Below are 24,129 nucleotides of genomic sequence, written 5' to 3' on the forward strand. Positions count from 1 at the left end.
AGCCCCACATACTAAAAACAACATCAATGAAAATGAAGATTTGCTTACACAAAGATATGCAAGTTCGTGCAGTTCCTAAGTAAATATTTGTAGTGTGGTAGACTTGTATTTTGTTTTGCTATAGACAAAGAATTTTTTTAACTAACTCAAATAAGGTCCTGGTATGGTATTTCTTTGGTTCATTTCCTGATTAGTTAATAAATGGTCCAACAGCAGAGATATTTTTTAATAGTATAAATGCTATAGGGAAGGACAATTTACAATAATTCACCTATTCATAGGTGTCATTTTTCACTAGTTAAATAATACTCTAATTACTGTTCTTAAGTTCCTTCTCAGTGCCAGGAGATACGAACACAAAAAATGAATAAATAAGACAAACTGTTAGGGAATCAAGTATTAAAGCCTGTGGCCAACTCTGAACTGTGTTGGGGGTGTGGGGACTGGGAATAACGGAGCTGGGAAGTTTCAGAGGCAATGAATTTGAGATAATCCTTGAAGGATGATTAACAGGGTCCCAGTCAGGCAAACACAGGGTGGAGGCAGGAATTTTCAAGACAGATGGAACACTGCATTCACAGGCTTTACAGTGAAGTGCACAAGGGCGTGGGTAAAGTGGCAGGAGATGAAAGATAAGGCTGGAGAAGTAGACTCAGTAAAGATTGTGAGGGATCATGTGTGCTTTGCTAAGAATTTGCAAATAGTCATAGATTGTAAATCAGTTCAACTTGAAACTATTGTTTAATTAGGCAGCATTTAGGAAAAATCTCTTTAATTGCACTCCTCCTAGAAATTATAGCCAAAAGTGGATTATGTTACTTTGTCCATAATCCTTTAACCTGAGTAGGTTTTTTTTCTTTTTAATAAGTAACTTGAAAGTATGAGTTGTAGAGACATGCACCATGGATTAATTTATCTTCAGAACTTCCAGTGTTTTTCTTTTTTGCTATCAATTTGTTTGACAAGGTAATCATTAAGAAGGAAAGCAATTCAGACAATATCTTCAAATTAGTTGTTTAAAATTAGTTTTAGAAATTAATGTATTACTAATGGATTTGATATTCTTTGGGAAAAGTATGAATAATTTCATAATTACAAACAAAATTTTAATATTTTTTAAATGTGAATTTCAACATAATGTTAGTCTGAGCATTTTAAATGAAGAGTTTGATAGTTTATAAATCAGCAACAAAACTAAACTAAAAAAAGAAAAAATGTTACTTTAGTATGGACTTTAATAATGAAAATACCCAAAATTTAATTCTGAAACCAGAAGTAGTTTATTTTTGAAAATCATTATCTTTCTTGAACGAGGAACTAATGTGTTTTTTTAATATCAAAAGTCTACTGGTTTCTCACTCTATATTATTAATTATTAAGTTGACACAATACATTTTATTATTCAGTTGTTACCAGGAAATATAGTCTATTTTCTTTCAAAGGCTCAATGAAATTGTTTGCTTTTAGCTTATTGTATATCAGATATCTTCTACAATTATGCTTAACTACTTCCCCTTGGAATTTAATGCTTCACTTGCAAACTTCAAAAAAATTAAAATCAGGGATATCTGTTATTAATTAAAATGAAATTTTACATTTTGTACACTATACACCAAGAAAGAAACTTTGATGAATTTTTAAGTTAACATTAAATATTATGAAATATACTTAAACTTCAAGTTTTATATTAAAACAGTGTGTGTCACCGTCAATATTTTACAGTAAAACATATTACAGAAAATAATTTTTGAAATTTCTCACCCCACACATCCATTCACTTAGAAGTTTTTCATAACTGATTTTGATAATTGTGTGATAATTGATTGCTTTTTTTCTTTTTTAAAAGAAACTGTTGTCACGGAAGACAAACAGTTTATTGGCATTTTTTCCATACTTCCAGTCCCCACATCTCACTATTCAGGGTTAAGGTTTTGTGGAATGTACAATTTACACATGGGCAACTCAACATTTACTAGATGCACATAAATAAATATAGATAGGTCAGAAACAATTTAAAGGTCAGGCTACCTCTACTTGGGTGATTGTAACAAAGAGTCCTTTTTTATTAAATACTTTCCAAAATTATTTAAATATTAAAACGTACCTGAAAGAAATTTTAAATTCCTTATCCAGCTCCTGAGACGAAGCATTCGTCTGGTTTCGAGTAGAGATAGTTTGTCCTACTGGGGCACCGGTAAGGTCCATCTTCCTCGGGATTGGCAGTTGCCGTGGTTACTCTTTGTTTGGAGGCTCCGGGCGCTGTTTTCCAACAAAGCCGAAGGTTTAGCTGCGGCTGGGTGAGCCGAGACCCCTCAAGGCCGGGGTTGGTGTAAGGGGAAGCGAGGCGGAGTTGCGGGAGCGCAGGCGGAGCCGGGCCCTTCTTCGCGGCGGCCAGGCTTTAGGGCGAACGGGGGACCGCGCGCCCAGCGGGTGGCTGAGCGAGTCTGTGGAGCGAGAGGCTCCATGCAGTTTTGAAGATTTTTGGTAGTTCATTCAGAACTTGAAGAACTACAGTTGAAGGGTGGAGTTCCTTAAAATTTCCCATTTTTGGCAGCTTTAGCCAACTCCAAGTGATGTATTGTCAACTTGAAGTAGTTTACTGTAGCCTGTTTGCAATGGGATCCATCTTGGGCTGCCCTGTCCTATCCTGTAACCACCGGCTACAGGTGGCTATTGAGGGCTTAAATGCAGCTAGTGTGAATTGAAATGTGCTGTAGGTGTAAAATACACATCGGATTTTGAAGAATTATTTTACAAAACAAAAATGTAAACTTTGTAATTACATTGGCCTTATAATTAATAATTTTCTATTGACTATATGTTGAAGTAATATTTTGGATATATTGGATTGAATTAAATATATTATTAAAATTTCACCTGTTTCTCTTTACATTTAAAAAATTTGCTCCTACAAAATTTAAAGTCAAATATGTTGCTCAAATATGTAATTGGGCAGGGCTGATCTAAAGAGCCAGTAGATGAGCAGAGAGGGACATGTAATGAAAATGTCTCTTTCCTTTACCCTATTCTCCTGACTTTCTTTCTGTAGAAAGTTTTGTGAATCTGTACATTCTGCTTTATAGCCATGTTTTAAAAAAATGTAATTTTCCACCTAGCAAAGGTTTTGAATCGCATTTTAATTGTTTGATTATGGGTAGCATTTTGCACTGGTTCTGGTTTTGTTTTGTTTTCTTTTGGAAGAGGGAGGTTATGAGTAAAATTGAATATCTTAAAATTAGCTTTTAAAGTTAAAAAAGTAATACATATTCATGATAAAAAAATCACTCAACATAAAGGTATGAAATTAAAATTAAAAGTTCCCCAATTTCTTCCAGAAAGTTTCTGTCTGAAAAAAGTGTGTGTACGTGCGTGTAGTTATGCAAAAGAGATGTTATTCTCTGTAGTTTTCATCCATTTGCCTTTGTTCAATTATTTCTTCTTGGCTACCTTTCCTCAGGAGTACAGTAAATGTACCCATTTTTAAAGGACTTGTATAGTATTCCATTCTATGGATTTATCATAATTTATTTAACTGTCCTCTTAGTACTTAGGATATTTAAAAATACATTTTTATTGAGGTAACTATAGATTCACATCCAGCTTAAAGAAATAATGCAGAAATACCTCTTATACACTCTGTCCAGTGTCTCCCTATGGTAATGTTTTGTTAACTCTAGTATAATATTACGACCAGGATTTTGATATTGGTACAATCTGCTAATATTACTCAGATTGCCTCAATTTTATTTGTATTCATTTGTGTGTGTATTATGTAATACACTATTTATCATCTGAATATGCTCACTAATTAACCACAGTCAAGATACTGAATAGTTCCAACACCACAAGGATCTCTCACGTTGCCCTTTTATCACCATAACCACCTTCCTGCAATCCCATCCACTCCATTAGTGGCAATCACTAATATGTCCTCATTTTTATAAAATTTTAGAATTTCAGAAGTGTTATATAAGTAGAATCATATAGTCTATTACCTTTTGCTGTGGGCTTTTTACTAAGCGTAGTTCCCTGGAGATTCATGGAGATTCATTGGTATTGTGGCATATATCAATGGTTCATGCCTCTTACTGCTCATGGTACGGAGGTACTAGAGTCCGTTTAACTATCCACCTATTGAGGGACATTTTGGTTGTTTCCAGTTTGGGACTATTATGAATAAAACCGTTGTGAACATTTGTTTTGGTGTGAGCATAAATTTTCATTTATTAATGAAATTTTCATTTCATTTTCATAAATTTTCATTTCTCCGGGATGAATGCCTAAGAGTGTATGCAATACATGGAGATCAGTCGAGTTAAATCATTTATACGTGAAAGAAAGATATGTGATATCTATAACTAGAGGAAGGACAGGCACAGGTATTGTGTGGGTTTTGTGGGGGGGTTTTGATAGGAATGAACTGATTTTGTTTATGGAGGAGGTGGCAGTGGAATACAAATGTATGGCAAAGTAGTAAACAGAAGCAATAGTGGATGGAGCAGACAGTTCGGTAGGTGAGAAGTTGTCAGATTCAGAGCATAAGTACAGGAGTACACTTTATTAGGAAGAGGGTCTCGCCTCCTAATAAGATTAGAGTAAGAAGAGACTTCAGGAAAAGAAATAGGGAAATGAGGATGTTTCTTTTTCTCTGTTAACTAGACTGTAAACTCTATGAAAACACAGGTTACTTATTTAATCAGTTTGTAGCACCTAGCACTGTTGTGGATGCATCTTGTAGGCTCCCAAAAAGTTGATTTTGAGATGAATGAGTAAAAGATGGAAAATAAAGAGGAAGGGAGTGGAAGGAGGGATGGAAGAACAGAGAGCATGGAGGAGGGAAGGAAGGAGGAAGGAAGGAAAGAAAAAAAGGAAGGAAGGGCTGGGAAGACAACAGCTGTGGAAAGGCCAGGGACTGGAGGAAAGAATGAAAGTTTGGAATAGTCTGGAAAATAAAATAAAAGCTGACTCGTACAGTATTTTTCAATCTTTTTTTTTACCAAGACCCACAGTAAAATAAACAAAAATTTACATTGCAGGTCATGCACACATACATACATATACATGTACTTATAATTGAAACAAACGTTTTTTTAAACAACTTTTACCTGTAGTATATGTAGTGCACTTACAGTTTCCTCTTTGACCTATCCTAACTTTTCTATTCTATCCTATCATTTAAACTAGATGATCAAGAGCTACTAAATTAATTTATTGATCCATGAATGGGTTACCATCTGCAATTTGAAGACTATTGGACTAGAAGTTGTTCAAGGGATTGCTGGGCAGATAATGAGCTTGACTGAGTTTGGATACCATTTGATAGTGGGAAAAGCACTGGCTTTGGATTCAGGATCTCTGAATTAGGATCCTGCTCCCATTACTTACTAGCAGTAAGTATGGCAGTTACTATGGCAGTTAAGTAACCTCTTCCAACCTTGGTTTTCTCCTATACAATGACTATAATGACCTTTAACCTGTTATCAATCACTCAAGTGTCTTCTAGTGCCTGGTTTGTCACAGGTACTTAATACATGGAAGCTAATGATGGTAGTTAACGATGATGATGTGAAGACCTATTACAATGTACTGCTTGACCCATATCCATTACAAGCATTAGAGATTTAAATGAAATAAATATTTAACTTATAAGCCATGTATTATCCATTATTGCAACATGTTATTGTTGGTAAAAACGTGGTATCTGGTGGAATTAACAATTCTGATTTAATGAGTAGAAACTAACTACATGTTTCACCATATATAGACATAGGTTGTTCTCTTGTATGTATCTTAATCTCTGAATACTCAAGCTGTTCAGAGGTATTTTGCCATTAATTATTACCATGAAAATGAATTTTAGTATGAAGTTTCTTGGTTCAGAAAGGTAAGCCAGTTCATTCCATGTAACTTTTCCTTTAGAGAATTTAAAGAGTGCTATTAGAGTTGATCATTTTGTAGTCAAAACATTAAAGAAATAGTGAATGAATATAGGGAGAAAACATTTTCTTTAATATATAGTACAGCCATGATAAGGTGTGACAAAAGTTTGTTAAACTAAAACTATGTTAAACTAAATTTTTACCAGTAGAGCATGTTGGATTGGTATGGCACATTAAAGGACCTATAGTTTTTACTGGCATTTAGCCTCTTCAGTTTTCTTTAAATGGTTGCGTGTTTTATTATGAAGGATGATGGAAGACAACGATGATGATGATACAAAGCTCAAAGAAGAAATAGAAGCTGAATTGGATAAAATCAGCATTTCTTCCTTGGAAAAAGATGATTTTGATAGTGATTCAAAATCAGAAACCCAGAGTGATAATAGTGATACAGTAAGTGTTGTGTTATATTTTTGAGCCTTTTAACTAGATAAGCCTTTTAGGAGAAATATTACTTTTCTCAGTGTGTTTTGTATACTTATCTGATTTTTTCCTTAGGGTCACCTTTAAGCAATATATATTAGTAGATATTTAAATATAAAAGGTATATTGAAGGTAGAAATTACCTATAATTTCACATGTATATGTGTGAATTTTTCACAAAATTGGGATTGTACTATACATATAATTATGTGTGTGTATATATACATGTATATATTTGTATCCTGCTTTTTTTGCTTAATCATGAGCATTCTAAGGTGATTAGAAATGCATAAAAAGCAAAATGTATGTGAAATCTTTAGACCAAAGAATAGTTACTTTTTTGGAAATCAAACATTTATCTTCTTTTCATTTGTGTATTTTCTCCAATGTTTATATGCCTAGAAAAGTTATTCATGGATTCATTCTTTTATATAAAAATCCTTAATCCAATGGAAACTTATTTTCATCTATGTTATAAAAAGTAGATCTAATTAAAATTTTCCAGCATATATTTAACAAATATTCCCAGGGTCACTTATGGAATAATCCACCTCTTCTCAATTGATTTGTCATATCTGTTGTATATATTTAGTTGTTATACATATGATCTATCCAAGGCTATTTATTCTTTTCCATTATTGTGTTAATTTTTGCCCTACAGTGGTTTTATATTTTTAAATATAAAATGGGTCAAATTCCTTTAGTAGTTTTGCTATTTCAAAATCTTTTCAACTAAGCTTTGTCCAAAAAAGTCATTTATCAAGTTTCAAAAAATAATTACACTTTGATTTTTAATTAGGATTGCAATAACCTACATAATACTTTTGGAGAAAATAATATTTTTATATTATTGTATCTTTTTATTCACAGCTAATTTAAGTGTGACAAAAGTTCTGAAATTATTCATTTGAATATGAGATCCAACAGAATCATGGATGCGATTTATAACCACCTGAAAATTAAAAGCAAATTTTAACCAAATATATTTGTTTGGATTATGCTCTTTATATGGAGACCTTTTACCTCATTTATACATTTTACTCAAATTTTTGGCATATCAAAACAGATTTTGATACATAGTTTTAGTAAAGAATTTTACAGTTTCTTTCATTATTTACATTTTTAGGATTTAGATGAATTACCTGACTCAGTTCTTCACTGTATTAACGTCATAAAGAATAAGAGTAAAACTGTTGAAGAGCTCATTCTTCAGGATGTGGAATATACTGATGTTTTAAGTAAGTACAGTTTTCATTTGCTTGGCAGATAAGTTTTCTGTAAGTATGAATAATGAATAATTTATAATTTAGAAAATTAAACTGCTTGAAGTTCTTGTCTCTTGTCATATACAGGTTATGTGCATTTATCTCTAATAAAATATCTGTAGTATATTGGTCTGTTCAATTTAGTTCATTCGTTTTACTTACTACCTTCCTTACGTGTCCAGTAAGTACTAGCCACTAACAATTTGTTTTACCAGTCCTAATTAAAACCAGACATTCTATTACTTTATGTTAAACAAAAGAAAACTAATTGTGGGACTATTTTAGAAGTATCAGTTCATACATATTTTTGGAGAAAAATATAATTTATATCAAAGCCTCACAATCTTTATTTGCTTCAACTGAGCAAATTTACTTCTTGCAAATTTATTCTAAGAATAATAGAATGAACAAAGATTTAACTAGAATTAATCCTGGCTTAGTTTATAATGAAAAATGGCAACAACCTAAATGTTCAACGGGACGTTGGTGTGTCTAACTATACATTCATAAAAAATGGCTTAGACAATACTTAATAACAGTTTCATGATATACTATTAAAATTATTATGAAATTTAATGTCATTTATAAAAATATTAGTATAAACTATAATGTGGATATTCATAGATATTTGTACCAAAAATATTACTGTGTGAAAGGATATGTTCTAGCCACTGAGAATGCAGCAGGGAACAAAATAGGCAAAGGTCCTCTCTTATTCTAATGTTCTGGTGTGGGGAGACAGACAATAAACAAATAAATACATATGTAATATTTCAATAATGATAACTTTCATGAAGGAAGGATTTTAAGATAAGGGGATAGGGACTTCACTGCTAGTGCAGTGGTTAAGACTCTGTGCTCCCAATGCAGGGGGCCTGGGTTCGATCCCTGGTCCGGGAACTAGATCCCACATGCATGCCATAACTAAGAGTTCACATGCCACAACTAAGGAGCCCGCCTGCCACAACTAAGACCCAGTGTGACCAAAAAAAAAAGTAAAAAAGATAAGGGCATAGAGGTTGAAGATTGCTATTTTAGATAGGATAAGTCAAGGAAGGCCTCTCTGAGGAGGTGATATTTAAGTAGTGACTGAAATGAGACAGTAAGCCACATGGGATATCTCAATGAAGAAGTGAGTCACGTGGATGTCTAGAGGGCTGGTGTTCCAGAAAGAGGGAATCGTAAAGGCCAAGGCACACTGAGTGGGCGTAATATGTTCAAAGAATAGTAAGCCTTTGTGGTTGTATCCAAGAAAATAAGGGGTCAGATCATACAGGGCTCTTATCAATCCAAGGTGTGGACTTTGGATTCTGTTCTGAGTATATGAAGGTTTTTGAGTAAGGAGTGACAGAATCTGACATATTTTGAGACCATTATTCTGGAGACTCTGTAGAGAAGATGCCTTGAGGTAGCAAGAGTCCACTACAAGACTGTCACAGTAGTGTGGTTAGAGATGAGAGTGATTGGAGTAGAAATGATGAAAAACAGTCATATTCTAGAAAACATTCTTAAGGTAGAAGGAAACAAAAGTATTTATTGATGGATTTGTATGAAAGGAAGAGAGGAAATTTGGCTCCAAGGTTTTTGTTCTGAGTACCTGGGTGAAAGGATATGTAAAGACTTATGTAGACCCTTCAGGTTTTAGCAGTGCTTATCTATAGTAGAGTTATGGGGGATTTTAATGGTTTTCTTATTTATATTTACTAAGGTTTATACAATGAAAATGTATTTTAAATATATTGGCAAGTATAGAGCCTAATTATGAAAAAAAGCAAAGGAAATATAATTATAAAAAATTAGTTACATGAAAGATTATATAACTACAATTATAACAGTGGTTTAGAAAATTATAAGATCCCATGTATATAGCTCTAATCAAATAAGTTTTATAGTCTCAATGAATAGAATAATTTTCTAAGAAAATTCAAATTATCAAAATTGCTTGATGAAGGAGAAAACATGATTAAATCAATAATTTGGCTGAAGGTGGAAAGAGATTTCTTCTCAAATGTTGTTAGGAACTAGGGATAATTTCGCAATTGAATTATTCCAATCCATCAAGGAGCAAAAAAAAATCTGCAGATTATATAATATTTCATTTATAAAAAACTGCACATTTTAAATACAAAACTGTGCAAGCCTCGCATACACATACATAAGAGAGACTGAGGCTAACTTTATTTATGAATATGGATGTACTGATTAGGGCTCTCATTTGTAGACAATAACTGTTTTAGCTACTTTAAGCAGTAAGGTTTTGGGGAGTATTTGTGTAAAACAAACTTAGTGGCTTAACATAACAGTATGTTGTTATCTTTTATATAGTTCTGTGGGTTGACTGGGCTTAGCTAGTCAGTTCTTGCTTGCATTTCTTATGCATTTACAGTCAGATGTTGATTAGGGCCACAGTCATCTGAAGTCTTTACTGGATTGGAATTCTAAGATGGCTCACTCAGATGACTGGCAGTTGATGTTAATTGTTGGCTGATGTTAGTTCAGTTGGAGCTGTCAGCTGGAGGCACCTATGTGGTCTCTCCCTATGGCTTGCATGGCACCTGGATTCTGAGAAAGAGCATCCTGTGAACAAAATATCAAGAGACTAAGATGGAACCCTGTAAAGATTCACATGACTTATTCTCAGAAGTCATGCAACATCATTTCTACTACATCCTGATGGTTACATAGGGTCAGCACAGATTCTGTTCGGGAGGGGACTACACAGGTTATCATACCAGGAAGTGTGGGAGTGACATCTTTGGATACTAGCTATTACAATAAATAACAGAATTGTTAATAGAACTGAAGAAACAGATTCTAAGCTGAACATCCAAAGTGTAGAAAATATACATGCAAGTACATTGTAGAACTGGGCTGCAGCAGGAGCTGCTAATATAATAAAGAAATTCGGAGACATTAATCCTCTACTATACACTACTATCTCCAACCCAAAGCACCCTCTATCATAGTCTGAGCCAGAAAAATGAAAATCTCTCTCTCTGCCTTTCTTCACACATAATATTTTTATGAAAATAAAGACTTATACAAATGTATCAATTGGCAGAACCTAAATCACCCTCAGAAACCTAGCTTCAAAGGCATCTGGAGAATGTTATTTTTGCTTTTCAGCTCTCACATAGGAAAACATGCCAGAGAGGTTGTGAATAGGTGTTGAAAAAGAAAATCTATAATAATAGACAAAATAGGTGTGAATAGTCAGTTAATTAGCAGAATGGTCATCTGTAAAAAATAGTTTACTACTAGGGAATATTACCATGATAAAACATGTTAATTGAATGAGGAAAAGAAACATATCTACATCTGCACAGATGATAAAAACACAATAAAATTCAAAAAAACAGAAAATTGGGAATGAAAGTTTACTTCATTTGTGTGTTAATAATTATAATCTTTTAAATTAAGACTTTATCTTTATTAAAGCATTTTCAGTATCTTGTGCTGCAAGATTATACTGCTAGTTTGTGGCAGGTAGAATTGAACTTCTGTTGGTTTCTAATCAAGGTGTCATTGTGATATTAAACACAGCATTATTCTGTGTACATGGAAAATGAACTTCAGTCTAGAATATGAAAGGTGATAAAGAGCTCTAAAAATCTGTTACTTTTATTTTTGAATAAAGATTACAGATTTCCTATGTTCTTTGTTCTTCAGTATTTTACTATTGTTTTGAGTTACTGATCAAGAAAATGCTGTGGTGGGCTTCCTTGGTGGCGCAGTGGTTGAGAGTCCGCCTGCCAATGCAGCGGACGCGGGTTCGTGCCCCGGTCTGGGAAGATCCCACATGCTGCGAAGCAGCTGGGCCCGTGAGCCATGGCTGCTGAGCCTGCGCCACGTCCGGAGCCTGTGCTCTGCAACGGGAGAGGCCACAACAGTGAGAGGCCTGTGTACCACAAAAAAAAAAAAAAAAAAAAAAAAAAAAAAAAAAATATGCTGTGGTAAAATTTGAGATTAAAGGATGATGAAATAGTTTGGGATTTTAACATATTGTGTCCTGCTCTAATATTTAAAGTTATAATATTTCTTTCTCTTTATAGGCTATGATTATGGAGCAGTTTCTAATAATCATATGCATTTAAGGATAGAATTACAAACTGAATGTAAAGAAAATCCAGAACAATTAATGAAGGTATATGTTGTTTGACTGAAAGTACTCAATATTACAGTTAGAAATTTACCTTTACCTCTCACGTAGCATTTAAAGTTCACTGGCTTAAAAATTAAATTATTTTAAGCTAAAAATATTTGGATTTATTTCCTCCTCTGGCATATAATATAAAACAATACAAATTTCTATCTTTAAAAATATTAGAAATAGTGATTTGAACCATCAATACTTGGGAATTTAATGTAGATAAGAGAGCAGAACTATATTGAATAGTATTTTTTCCCTAAAAACTACAAGGAAAACAATGAAATATACTCTAATATTATTACTTTGTTTAGGAATGTACTATGATCCAGTGGAGACTTTAAATACTCTGTGGAAACTTTAAACGTAGAATATCTTATGTTAGTTTTTTTTTTTTAAATGGTAAAACAGAAACATCCATAAAAAAGTAAGAGTAAAGGAGCGCCTAGCATTTTTGGGTGAAACTCCTGGAAATGTATTTAAGAGAAAACCTCTTCCACAGGTTCAGCATCTTGAAATCATTTTTACTTCTCATTTTACCCAACTCTAATTTTTACCTTACTCTATTCTTGCTCTCTGTGTATTTAGCATAATGTGAAAATTACTTGTATGTATGTTTCTTACTCTCTTTTTTGGTAACCCTCAAACCTGAAATATATTAATTTTGAATTATCATATTGCTACTTCAGTGGACTAGATATCCTATATCTTTCAAGCTAGAATATATAGAAGTATAATTATGGAAAAGTATTAATCAAAATTATAACTTGTATGTAAGTCAGAGCAAATTAGAGAATAGTTCTGTTTTTAAAACATACTGAATATATTAGCAATTTGTATATGTGACCTATTGCTGCAGATAAGAAATATAAAAAGGTATTAGGAGGAAAACACATTAGTAGAAACATTTTGACATGATTATTAAGCAGTTTAATTGAATATTGTGAGCAAATATTAGAAAGCAATTAGAATTCTGAAAACCATTAGGAGGGTAAAACAGTGCACTTGCATGGAAAAAACATTTTTCTTCACCATAAAGAGAATAATTATCAATGTGCTGTATAGAATTGTATTTGAGAGTGATTTGAAGTAAATAAAGTTCTAGATATGTGTATGTAAATACTTAATACATTATTAAAATAATAGCTTTACTCTCTATTTTGTTTTTCTTTAATCACTGGTACTTTTTTAACCTCTTAGATGTTATCTGAAATAGAAAAAGAAGAATTTCTGAGAAGTAAAACTCATTGTGGCAGTCCTGATTCTGTTTCAGAGCCTGATCCTTGTGAATTGCCTGTGGATGAACATGTTTTGCCAGGTGGACTAAATTGCTTGATGATATTTATGATAATTTTTATGTGATTGACCTTAATTATCTGAAAAAAATATAGACAGTTTTCTTTTGACATTTAGAAGAATATAGTCACAATATTTGAAAAATATTGTGTACTTGCTATGCTTATTTAATTATATGTTCTCATATTTTTTTATGACTCCTAAGTTAACTTCATGTAAGTTAAAAATTAACTTAGAGTTAATGTATAGTTAATTAATAGTTAATTTTTAATTAATAGTTAAAAATTTTCCACATATATAGCTGACTGCAATAGATATACCCAGACCTGAATTTTTAAAGTGTCTCTTCACTGTGTTCTTTATGTATCCCTTAACTACACACATGCACACACACACACACACACACACACACACACACACACACACACTATGTTTTTATAGAAGTCTTATGGAATAGTTTAAGGCCAGTTATGTGACTTCTTTATTGATGCAATGGAATTTACATGTATTTTGCATACTATCACTTTTACTTTGGTAATATATTGACATTACTTATTTATTTTGAAATTACTTTTAAACTTTGCACTGGATCAATTTTAACTGTTTTGATTTAAAAATTTTTATCCTCATGAATACAGATGATGCTGATATAAATTTCGGATACTATGAAGTGGAAGAAAGATGTAGGCAGTCCTTTGAGGCTTGGCAAGACAAACAGAAAGAACTAGAAGATCTAAAGAAACAAACTCTCAAAGCTCAGAGGGATAGAGAAGAAAAGCAGTTTCAAGAAGAAGAAGAAAAAAGACATTACTGGATGAAACAGTTTGAAGTTGAAAAGAAGAAATTGGAGAATATTCAGAAGGTAAGGTTTTTTAATTTTAATTTTTGTTTTTCATACATTTTAAAAAATCAGTATCTTCTCCTGAACAGTATTGATGTTTTGGTTTATGGTGTGGATTGAGCTCCATTCTATGGGTTTTAATTAGTCCTAATAATCAAAGCAGTTGACTGTGGATTAACAGTATTAATATGGACTCCTTGCCTAGTTTTCATGAAATTCATTAGAATTTCAGGTATTGCTTTGAAACTTCATAGTTTCAAAGATTATCCTAAAAAAGCTGATATTTACTACATAAGTTGTTACTTTTTTACACCCTTCTAATCATGGAAAAAGGCAATAGAATTTTCTCAGTCATGTAATGTCGTTGCTATGTGGTCTGATATCTAGCAATTATGTAAAACATAGTTGGTTGAAGTGGTTTAGCCATGTAGGTGATGGTATGTGCCTCATTCCCATAACTGAGCTAATTTCTGGGACTAGAAATTTTTTGGTGTGAAGGAGTTTTGTGTTGTTTTCATTTCTGTTTCCTCCCAGCTGCACCTCAGGTGGTCCTCATCCTCAGGTCATGGTAGTGGCATATTGAGAAAGTGGTGGATTTCTAGGACCTACTTGTGGGCCATTAGGCTGCTTAGAATGTATGGATAACAGACAGAACTTACATCTCTTGTTTTACATTACTAAAGTTGCCTTATGTATTACTCACAACTTACTAGTTTTTGAGTGTTCTATATAGAGAATCTTAGCATGTAGTCGCATAGGCAGTTCAGGGTATTCAAGCCTCCAATGTTGAGTACATTGCATTTCCTGATTATATAGAAAATAAATAAATTAAAAAGTGATAATATTGTCAAACCAGCTTGGCCATGGCTTTTTCTAATAGTAAGCTATGAATGTTTAGCTTTCTTTTAGTTATATTTTCCTTTCCACAGACCAGATTAGTCATTTCCAAAAATCAGAAGCTTTTTTTTTTTTTTTTTTTTTTCAATTCTGGAGTAGGAGTGAATATAATGTAGATTCTTAGAGAAGTGTTTGCTGGCTTGTGGTAAAATGTATTATTGCTATTGGTTGTTAGTGATATTTTCAAATATTTTCTAAAAAACATCTGATTTTTAAATTCTGTTCAGCTAAGTTGCCATTTTTATTTGTTTTGTAACAAAAATTTACTGACTACTTTAAGGGCAAAGCTTTCAGCTATGTGCTTACGTGATACAAAAGAGATTTAACACCAGGGCACTACCCTTGAAAAATTGTAACTTGTTTTTTGAAAGTAATTTGTGCTTTATCATAAAATTATGATTTAAAAAATATATATGACATTAGTAGGTTTAATGAGTTTCTAAATGTGTGCTTTGTTTTACCTTGGGGCTTAAAAGTTTTCCAGTGGGACCATTCCATAATTTTATAATGATGAATTCTAAATAATTTACTTATTTAGTAATTCTATTCTGTGTCCTTTGTTAGCTTCCTCTTCCATTTTCCAAAACAGCTATCGTAAATCTCTTTCCTTAAGAGTTCTACCCAACTCCTCCCTCCTCATTATTAGCAAGTGATCACATAACATTTTTGCATCGATTACGAACTTCTTTTCCTTTCTCATCCTGCATCTGGTTAGCATCAATCTCTGTGGTCTCCTTTTTGCTTTTTTTTTTGCCTTTGCTCTTATTTCAGTAAGAGAGGTTTCTTCTACCAAAGGCTAGCTTTTCCTCCTTTGCTCTATATTCTATCAATTTCCAGTTTACCCCAGTTTTCCTTTATGTTGAAACACCCGTAGGAACCTGTAGGCTTCCTCCTTTCTTATTGCTTATAGGCATGTTCAATTTTCTTCTGTTCTAGAAACAAAACAAAAGAAAAATCATGAGATCATTTTCCTTTATATGTCTCACGTCAGCGGCTCTTTAGCTCTACTTACAATAGGCAGGCTTCTTACAGAATAGTTATTTGTGCTCAATCCATTTCCTCATCTCTCATTCAATCCTAAATCTGCTAGGGATCTTCCACCACTGCCCCAGTGAATGAAACTGCTTTTGGACAAAAATAATCAACGCTTTCTAAATTGGCTTGGACAAAAATAACCAATGGCTTCTAGAACCATACTCACAGGTTCTATTTCAGTATTTATTTTTGCCTCTTTAGCATTTCATGCCAATAAAAATTTGATTGCTGACCATTTCTTTTTCTCTTGACTTCTGTGGGACCATACTGCCTTGACTGTCTTCTTACATGTTTGACCGTTCTTCCTTGATATCTATTTTAGGCTTCTTTTTCTCTCTCCTTGAATGTGGTCCTACCAAGGATTCCATCCTTTGTTCTTTCTTTTCTTACTCCATGTATTTTTTCTCTTGATAATCTCAAACACAGTTATGGCTGTTCAGAACCAAATCTATAGTTATAGCAAAAAAGGGCAAACTATGTAACTCTCCTACACTCAGAACTTAATGTATCTAAAACTGAATGCACTGTCTTTCTTTCTGAATCGTGCTGCTCCTCTGGTGTTCATTATTTTGATGGGTTACACTATCATCATAGTCGAAGCTAGAAAGATATGGACCATTTTTAACTCTTCTCTCTCTTTTATTATCCTCTTCCTTCTAATAGTTATATTATTCATTGTCTCATCCATATGTCTACTGCTACCCCATAGTTCAGGATGTCCTAATGTCTAGCTTGGAATATTTACTATACTCTCTAATTGATCTCCCTACTTTTGGTCTTGTATTCTGTAAACTCATGCACCATAGTGCAGTTGGTAGGATAATTATTTTCTAAAAAAAGTTATTTCCCTGCTTAAATGCCATCAAATGTTCCCATAATTCCTATAAGATAACGTCCAAAGAACTTTTCCCGCTTCCTTTTATCCAGTCAGTTGGCAGTTTATGACCATTTCATATTTACATCGTGTTTGTGTCTCTTCTGACTCCTGCTACCCTATCTGCAGAAGGCCCTCATTGATTCTCACATGGACTTCTGTAATACTTACTTCACTGACCTCCTTATTGTCTCCTTCACTTACTTTCTCTACTTCTATCAAATGTAACCTTATAATTTTTCTAAAACAGAGCTGTAATCATTTTCCTAGCTCAAAAACATTTAATAAATGCCTAAAATGTTTATTTAATCTCTTAAAAGCCTAGTCATTTCAAAAACAATCTTCTGTATGAAACCTTTCATGATCCTCTAAATATAGCACCTATTCCTACCATAATCCTTATAGTGCTTATTTTGTGGTAAACTTATTTTGCTAAATTTGGGGCAACATGTGAATGTATGATTGCAATCCCATATTATTAAAGGTAAAGTTTTTGAGGGAGGGGATTATATTTTACTGATTTTTTTTTTATTCTGCAGAGCCTTAACAAAATAGATGCTAATAAAGAGTTAATGAAAGAAAACAATTACCCTCTGAACTGATTTATTATGTGAATTAAATGAAACGGTGTGGAGAGAAAAAATTGTAATGCAAAACCCATCTTAACACACATTATCATCTGTAATTTTTGCATTGTCCAGGAGTATTTCTAGCCAATGCATTTTATTATATGAATAAACATATAAATAAACTCAAATAAATAAAATGACTTACCCAGATTGTAAATATCTTTATATGCTAATGGGAACCCTAGGTATCATTTTATTATATTTCAGGTTGGGATTAAAGTTGTTATCCCAGTACCAATAACTGAGGACCATTGGGTGAGTTTTCATATTTAACCATTGTTTACAAATATATGTCGTAAGAATCATACATAATAAACATAATATTGTTTGATAGTTGAATATAATATTTCAATATTATATGTTCAGAAAGAACAGGACAAGATGAATGATGAACTTCATAAAGAGGAGAAAATATGGAAGGAGAAATTTAAACAGCATGAGGTATGTGTTTGTTGTTTTTAAGCAGCACAATAATCATTCTCCATTTGAAATACATTGCTATGCTTGGAATTGGTATTTTAAAATAATATTGCCTAGTTGGTATAGGATTTAATTTTCTAAAGTTTTGAAAATACCTTAGTTATAGAAACTCTCCTTGAAATAGAATGTCTTGAAAAGGAAAATAAACTGGTTCAATGAGTGAACATGTCTATATAAACTTGTAATTGTAAAATTTATTTTAAGTTTTGAGAAAACAGTATTATGAATATTTCATTATGATTGAGGATTGTTATAAAAGGTTACTGCATTTCTTTAACACAACTAATTGAATGTGTTAAATAACCCCTTTAAGTTTAAGATGATCCTGATGACATGTTTATTGTTTTAACTTTATTCCACAGTTTTTATATAAAATTTTTTAAATAATTACAAGTAAAAAGTAGATAAAATTTCCCATAATCTTGTAATGTAGCTAAAAATATTAACTATCGTATTTTTTCCAAGTCTTTTAAAAATTTATACAAACACATTCCTGAAAAAGTATGTTTATACTGTCCACCTCTAAATTTAAAAAAGTTGGTTAGGCGTGTGAAGACACATGGTTCATTATGAATGACAAGAAAATAAAAAGACAATAGTGGCTCACTTTCAGGTAATACAAATGTTGGAGTTAGGAGAGCCATTAAAATACCTCTTCACTGTTGGTGTGAATGTAAATTGATACAGCCACTACGGAGAACAGTATGGAGGTTCCTTAAAAAACTACAAATAGAACTACCATATGACCCAGCAATCCCACTACTGGGCATATACCCTGAGAAAACCATAATTCAAAAAGAGTCATGTACCACAGTGTTCACTGCAGCTCTATTTACAATAGCCAGGACATGGAAGCAACTTAAGTGTCCATCAACAGATGAATGGATAAAGAAGATGTGGCACATATATACAATGGAATATTACTCAGCCATAAAAAGAAACGAAATTGAGTTATTTATAGTGAGGTGGATGGACCTAGAGTCTGTCATACAGAGTGAAGTAAGTCAGAAAGAGAAAAACAAATACCGTATGCTAACACATATATATGGAATCTAAAAAGAAACAATGGTCACGAAGAACCTAGGGGCAAGACGGGAATAAAGATGCAGACCTACTAGAGAATGGACTTGAGGACACGGGGAGGGGGAAGGGTAAGCTGGGACAAAGTGAGAGAGTGGCATGGACATATATATATATACACTACCAAAGGTAAAACTGATAGCTAGTGGGAAGCAGCCGCATAGCACAGGGAGATCAGCTCGGTGCTTTGTGACCACCTAGGGGGTGGGATAGGGAGGGTGGGAGAGAGGGAGATGCAAGAGGGAAGAGATATGGGGATATATGTATATGTATAACTGATTCACTTTGTTATAAAGTAGAAACTAACACACCATTGTAAAGCAATTATACTCCAATAAAGATGTTAAAAAAAAAACAACCTATAACTATCATGCAGTAGCAACATAATTAAACAGGTGATATGGAAAGAAAATTAGAATCGTTAATGAAATACCAAGTATATATTCTAAAGTTGAATAGTTCAGTGTATAAAAATAAAATTTCAATGGATAAGTTTGACAGTAGATTTGACACAGCAGGTGAGAACATTAATGAAGCTGAAGGGAAGTCAATAGAAAATACCCAAATTTAATCACAGAGAGGGCAAAAAAAAATGGGAAAAGCAGAAAAGTACACAAGAAATACGTGATACGTAATGAAAATATTAAAAATATGTATAATAGTAATCTTGGAAGGAGTGGAGAGAATGGGGCAGAACCTATGTGTAAAGGGATAATAGTTGAAATGGTTTCAAATTGTTTTAGAAAAATCAGTCTGAACATTTGAAGATGATTAAAGATCTCAAGTAGAATCAATACAAAGAAAATCACACCTGGGAATTTAATAGTATTGAAATTCAAGACAAGAGGGAAAAATCTTAAAAGCAGCCAGAATAAAAAGACATATTACCTAAAAAGGAGCAGCAGTAAGCTGACAGCTGACTCCTTAAGTGAAATGACGGAAAGAAGACAGAATAAAAAATTTAAGTGCTAAGTGTTAAGGATTTCTTTGATCATTAGTGTGCTTTGAATCCAGTTTTCCTCTGCTTTCTGGACTCAGTTTTCCCTTCCTGGAGTATATAGCTAAATACTTGTCAAAAATATACTTTCGGACAGCGAATTTTCTCAATCTTTGCACAATTGAAAACGCTTTTATTTTGCTTTTAAAACTGCATGATTAGTTTTCTTGGACACAGAATACAGGTTTATTACCATTTAGTTTTAACAATTTAAAGATACAACTCCATTGCATATTCATTTATTTTTTCACATGCCATCTATGATTGCAAATTTGATACTCATTCATTACATTCTTTTGAAGCTTCGGGATTTTTCACTTTTTACGTTCATCCACACATATTTCTTGGTTTTCTACTGTGTCCAGGCACTTCTGTAAGTACTCAAGATACAGTGGTGAATAAAACAGAAAATAATCCTTGCCTTCATGGAGCTTACATTCCTTAGTGTTCTGAAATAGTATCTAGTATATGCTAGTATCTAGTATATGCATGCATTATTATGTGTGTGTGTGTGTGTGTGTGTATGTGTATGTGTGTGAAGTTAACTCTGTATCTTAACAGCCTTTTTTTTTTTTTTGGTTTAGAAAACATATTTTTCTATGATTCTCTTCCCTTTGGTTTTTCTCAGTTCTTCATTTTGGAACTCCTGTTAGTCATATGTTGAGGTATCTATGTTGACCCTTTTTACACCTGAACATCTCTGACATATATTTCATAGCTTTGTGTTTTATATGTTGTTTTGGAAAACACCTAATTTTGAAGTTTTTGTTTAGGCAATCAGCTGTTCAGCAATTTTATATTGATATTTTTATTTGCGTGAGTCATATATTTTTATTTGAGGGCTTGCATTTCATTTTTATATGAGGTTATTCTTGTTTACACATTTTTTTCTTAAAAATATCTTTATTTTAATTTTTACTTAAATGGCTCTTTTCTCAGAAATTGGTTCTTCCATCTTATCGAAGCATTTTTATTGCCTCACATCTTTTGTGTTAGTTTTTCTTAAATATTTGCCAAATTTTGTTGATCTGTTTACTTTCTTTTTAGAACATTAGTGACAATGATATTTTCTCACCTACCTCCAGATTATCTCACTTAATGCAAAATGTGTTTATCAACTTTCTTAATAGTTGAGAAAGGATAAGATGTATAACTAGGCTTATGTGTATGTACTACTTCACCTTCCTGGTATTATAAGTCACAAAATAATTCCCCACTTCTGCAGTCCCTGTGCTAGTTCCTTTATCAGAACTCCCATCTCAGAAAGTCTGAAGTCCTTTTCTCCTACACAGATTTTTAGCTTAAGGCTTTTCTTTTTCTCTGTGCCATTTCTGATTTCATAAGCTTTTTTTTTTTCCCTTTTAAAAAAATAGACGTTATTTTCTACAGAAGTTTTAGGTTCACAGCAAAATGGAGCAGAAGGTACAGAGATTTCCCATATGCCCCCACCCCCTCCCCACATGGTCTGCCCTGTTATCAACATCCCCCCCAGAGTGGCATGTTTGTTACAGTTAACAAACCTACACCCATACATCATAATCGCCCCAAATCTGTAGTTTACATCAGGGCTCACTCTTGGTGTTGTACATTCTATTGGTTTGGAAAGTTTATAATGATATGTACCCACCATTATAATATCATCCGGAGAATTTTCACTGCCTTAAAGATCCTCTGTGATCCACCTGTGCATCCCTCTCTCCCCACCCCAACCCATGGCACCCACAGATATTTTTACTTTCTCTATAGTTTTTTTTTTTTTTTTCCAGAATGTCCTATAGTTGGAATCATACAGGACTCAGCCTTTTCTGATTGGCTTCTTTCACTTAATAAGATAAATTCAAGTTCCTCCGTGTCTTTTTGTGGCTTCATATATCATTTCTTTTTAGCACTGAATAATATTCCATTGTCTGGATGGACCACAGTTTATTTGTCCATTCACCTCCTGAAGGTGAATGGACAAACTTGGCTGCTTCCAAGTTTTGGCAATTATGAATAAAGCTATTGTAAATATCCGTGTGCAGGTTTTTGTGTGGACGTGAGCTTTCAACTCCTTTGGGTAAAAACCAAGGAGCACAATTGCTGCATCATATGATGAGAGTATGTTTCATTTTGTAAGAAACCAACAAACTCTTCCAAAGCGGCTGCACCATGTTGCAGTCCTTCAGCAGCAAGTGAGAGTTTCTGTTGCCCCATAAGCTTTTTATCTTCAAGGAATTCCTCAATCTGTGTCTGGGTGACTTAGTATAGCCATTATATTACAGTATCAACTTACTAACTTGATAGACACTCCTAAATATTTAAAAAATTAATATACCCTTTAAAATAAATTACTTTAGTTCCTCTAAATAAATTTTACATTGACTTTACTATGATTTCAGTTTTAGTATTTGTTCTCAATCTATATTTTGGATGATACTTTACTAACATCTCACATTTAATTTATCCTGACTACTATTTATCTTACTTTATTTTAGGAATTTATTAGAAACTTGCATTTACAAATGGAAGAAGAAAGAACAAAATTTAAAGACCTACAGGAAAAAGAAAAAATGCGTTTGTTAAAACTGCAGCATAATGCAGCTATAAAAATTCAAGCTAAATATAAAGCATTTGTGGCCTACCAAAAATATGGCCCAATCATAAAGGAACAAATAGAGAGTAAGAAAAGGAAAGCTCAAGAGTGGAAGGAAAAGGAAGCAAAAATACGACAAATGGAAGAAGAAAAACGAAAAAGATTAGAGGAGGAACAAAGAATAGAAGAAGAGATTAAAAAGCAGAAGCAAGAGGGAAGGAAAAGGAGAGAAAAAGAATATGAAGAAAAAAAGAACATCCTGAGACAAGAAAGAGAGCAACTACTAAAGAAGGAAAAATTGAGATTAAGAGAAGCTGCAAGGAAACAACTAATAATAAGTAGAGTGTTAAAAAACGGAGATTATAATGACAAATATTTAACTGTCGAAGATAGATCAAAGAATAAGGATGATGTAGCCAGAAGACTAGGGGATGAAAAGTCAAAGAAGTGGAAAGGTGCTCCCCCTTTGCCAGTTGAAGAATCGAATAAGAGAGAAAATGTAGATAGACAGCTTGTATTGAAAGAATCAATACAAGTGCAATTAAAAGAATCTATATCAAGCCAAGCAATTTTGCCAGTATTTAAAATGGAAGAAAAAAATGAAAACCTAGCAAAACAATGTTCAGAAGAATCGGTCAAAGAAGCAAGGAATTATGAAAACATAGACCAAAAAACTGAATTGGAAAACCTAGATCTAAAAGAAAAAGTGAAAGAACAGTTTCAGCTGCAAGAATTAAACTCTCAAATACAAAAAGAAGTCATGAAACATTCCATAAATGAGATTATGAGACAAGAAACCCAAATAATAATATTAGGACATAATCAAGAAATTAATGAGGTAAACAATGAAGCACAGAAGATAATCAATGATAATCAACAGAATAAGATACAACAAGTAGAAAAAGAAGAGATATCAGAACAAAATGGAACATTATATGAAGACAACAATATGAAGAAAATTTCAGTGATTTCAATAAAACAAAAACCACTACCACTAAAATTACAAAAGCCTGCAGATATAGGGGAAAATATAACACTACAAGAAAAAGAAATTGATTTAAAATCTAAAGAAACTGAGGAGAACCCAAAAGGCAGTGCTCTGAATAGTGACGTGGTTTTTAACACCAATGATGCTATGATAAATGTAGAAGGCAAAATAAACAAGCAAAATTATATTTTAGGTAGAGATGCTCCTTGTGAAGATTTGGCTGGCAATACTGCAAAAAACTCTTTGGTTTTTAAAGAAGTAAACTCTCTGAAGTCTCAGATTAAAGAAATTCCAGAAGAATGTCATGAAAATAGAACTGAATGTGAAAATATAGTGACCTGCTCTGTACCAGAGCCAACACTTATATTTTCTATTGAAGAAAAGAGGCTTGCTTGGATAAAATCATTTAAACCCTGGTTTGAAATTTTCAAGCAAAATCAACAGAAGAAAATTGTTAGGAGAAAGAGACTTGTAAAATGCCCAGTCAACGTGATGCCCCCTTTGAGTACACTGGAAATTCTTCAGTGTGGCCCTTGGAATACTTTACAGCAGGTATTTTATAATACTTTTTTCATATTGAATTGTGATTGGTTCACTAAAATGTAACTTTAAAAATCTTAATAGAAGGTGTATTTTATTTATTTATTTAATTTAAGCATAGTTGAT

The 24,129-nt window shown here is 32.9% G+C and overlaps 1 protein-coding gene across 1 annotated transcript in view; it reads left to right on the forward strand.

Moving 5' to 3' along the window:
• The window catches only part of LRRIQ1 (leucine rich repeats and IQ motif containing 1), a 132,058-nt gene that overhangs the window by 18,909 nt on the left and 89,020 nt on the right, over positions 1-24,129 (forward strand). The window contains exons 3-9 of the mRNA XM_067008314.1: positions 6,188-6,332; positions 7,489-7,600; positions 11,680-11,771; positions 12,975-13,092; positions 13,709-13,932; positions 17,713-17,787; positions 22,378-24,015. Coding sequence (XP_066864415.1) covers positions 6,188-6,332; positions 7,489-7,600; positions 11,680-11,771; positions 12,975-13,092; positions 13,709-13,932; positions 17,713-17,787; positions 22,378-24,015 — 2,404 coding nt within the window. The remainder of the gene's footprint in view (positions 1-6,187; positions 6,333-7,488; positions 7,601-11,679; positions 11,772-12,974; positions 13,093-13,708; positions 13,933-17,712; positions 17,788-22,377; positions 24,016-24,129) is intronic.

This window comes from Kogia breviceps, chromosome 12 (assembly GCF_026419965.1).
Source record: "Kogia breviceps isolate mKogBre1 chromosome 12, mKogBre1 haplotype 1, whole genome shotgun sequence".
NCBI lineage: Eukaryota > Metazoa > Chordata > Mammalia > Artiodactyla > Physeteridae > Kogia > Kogia breviceps.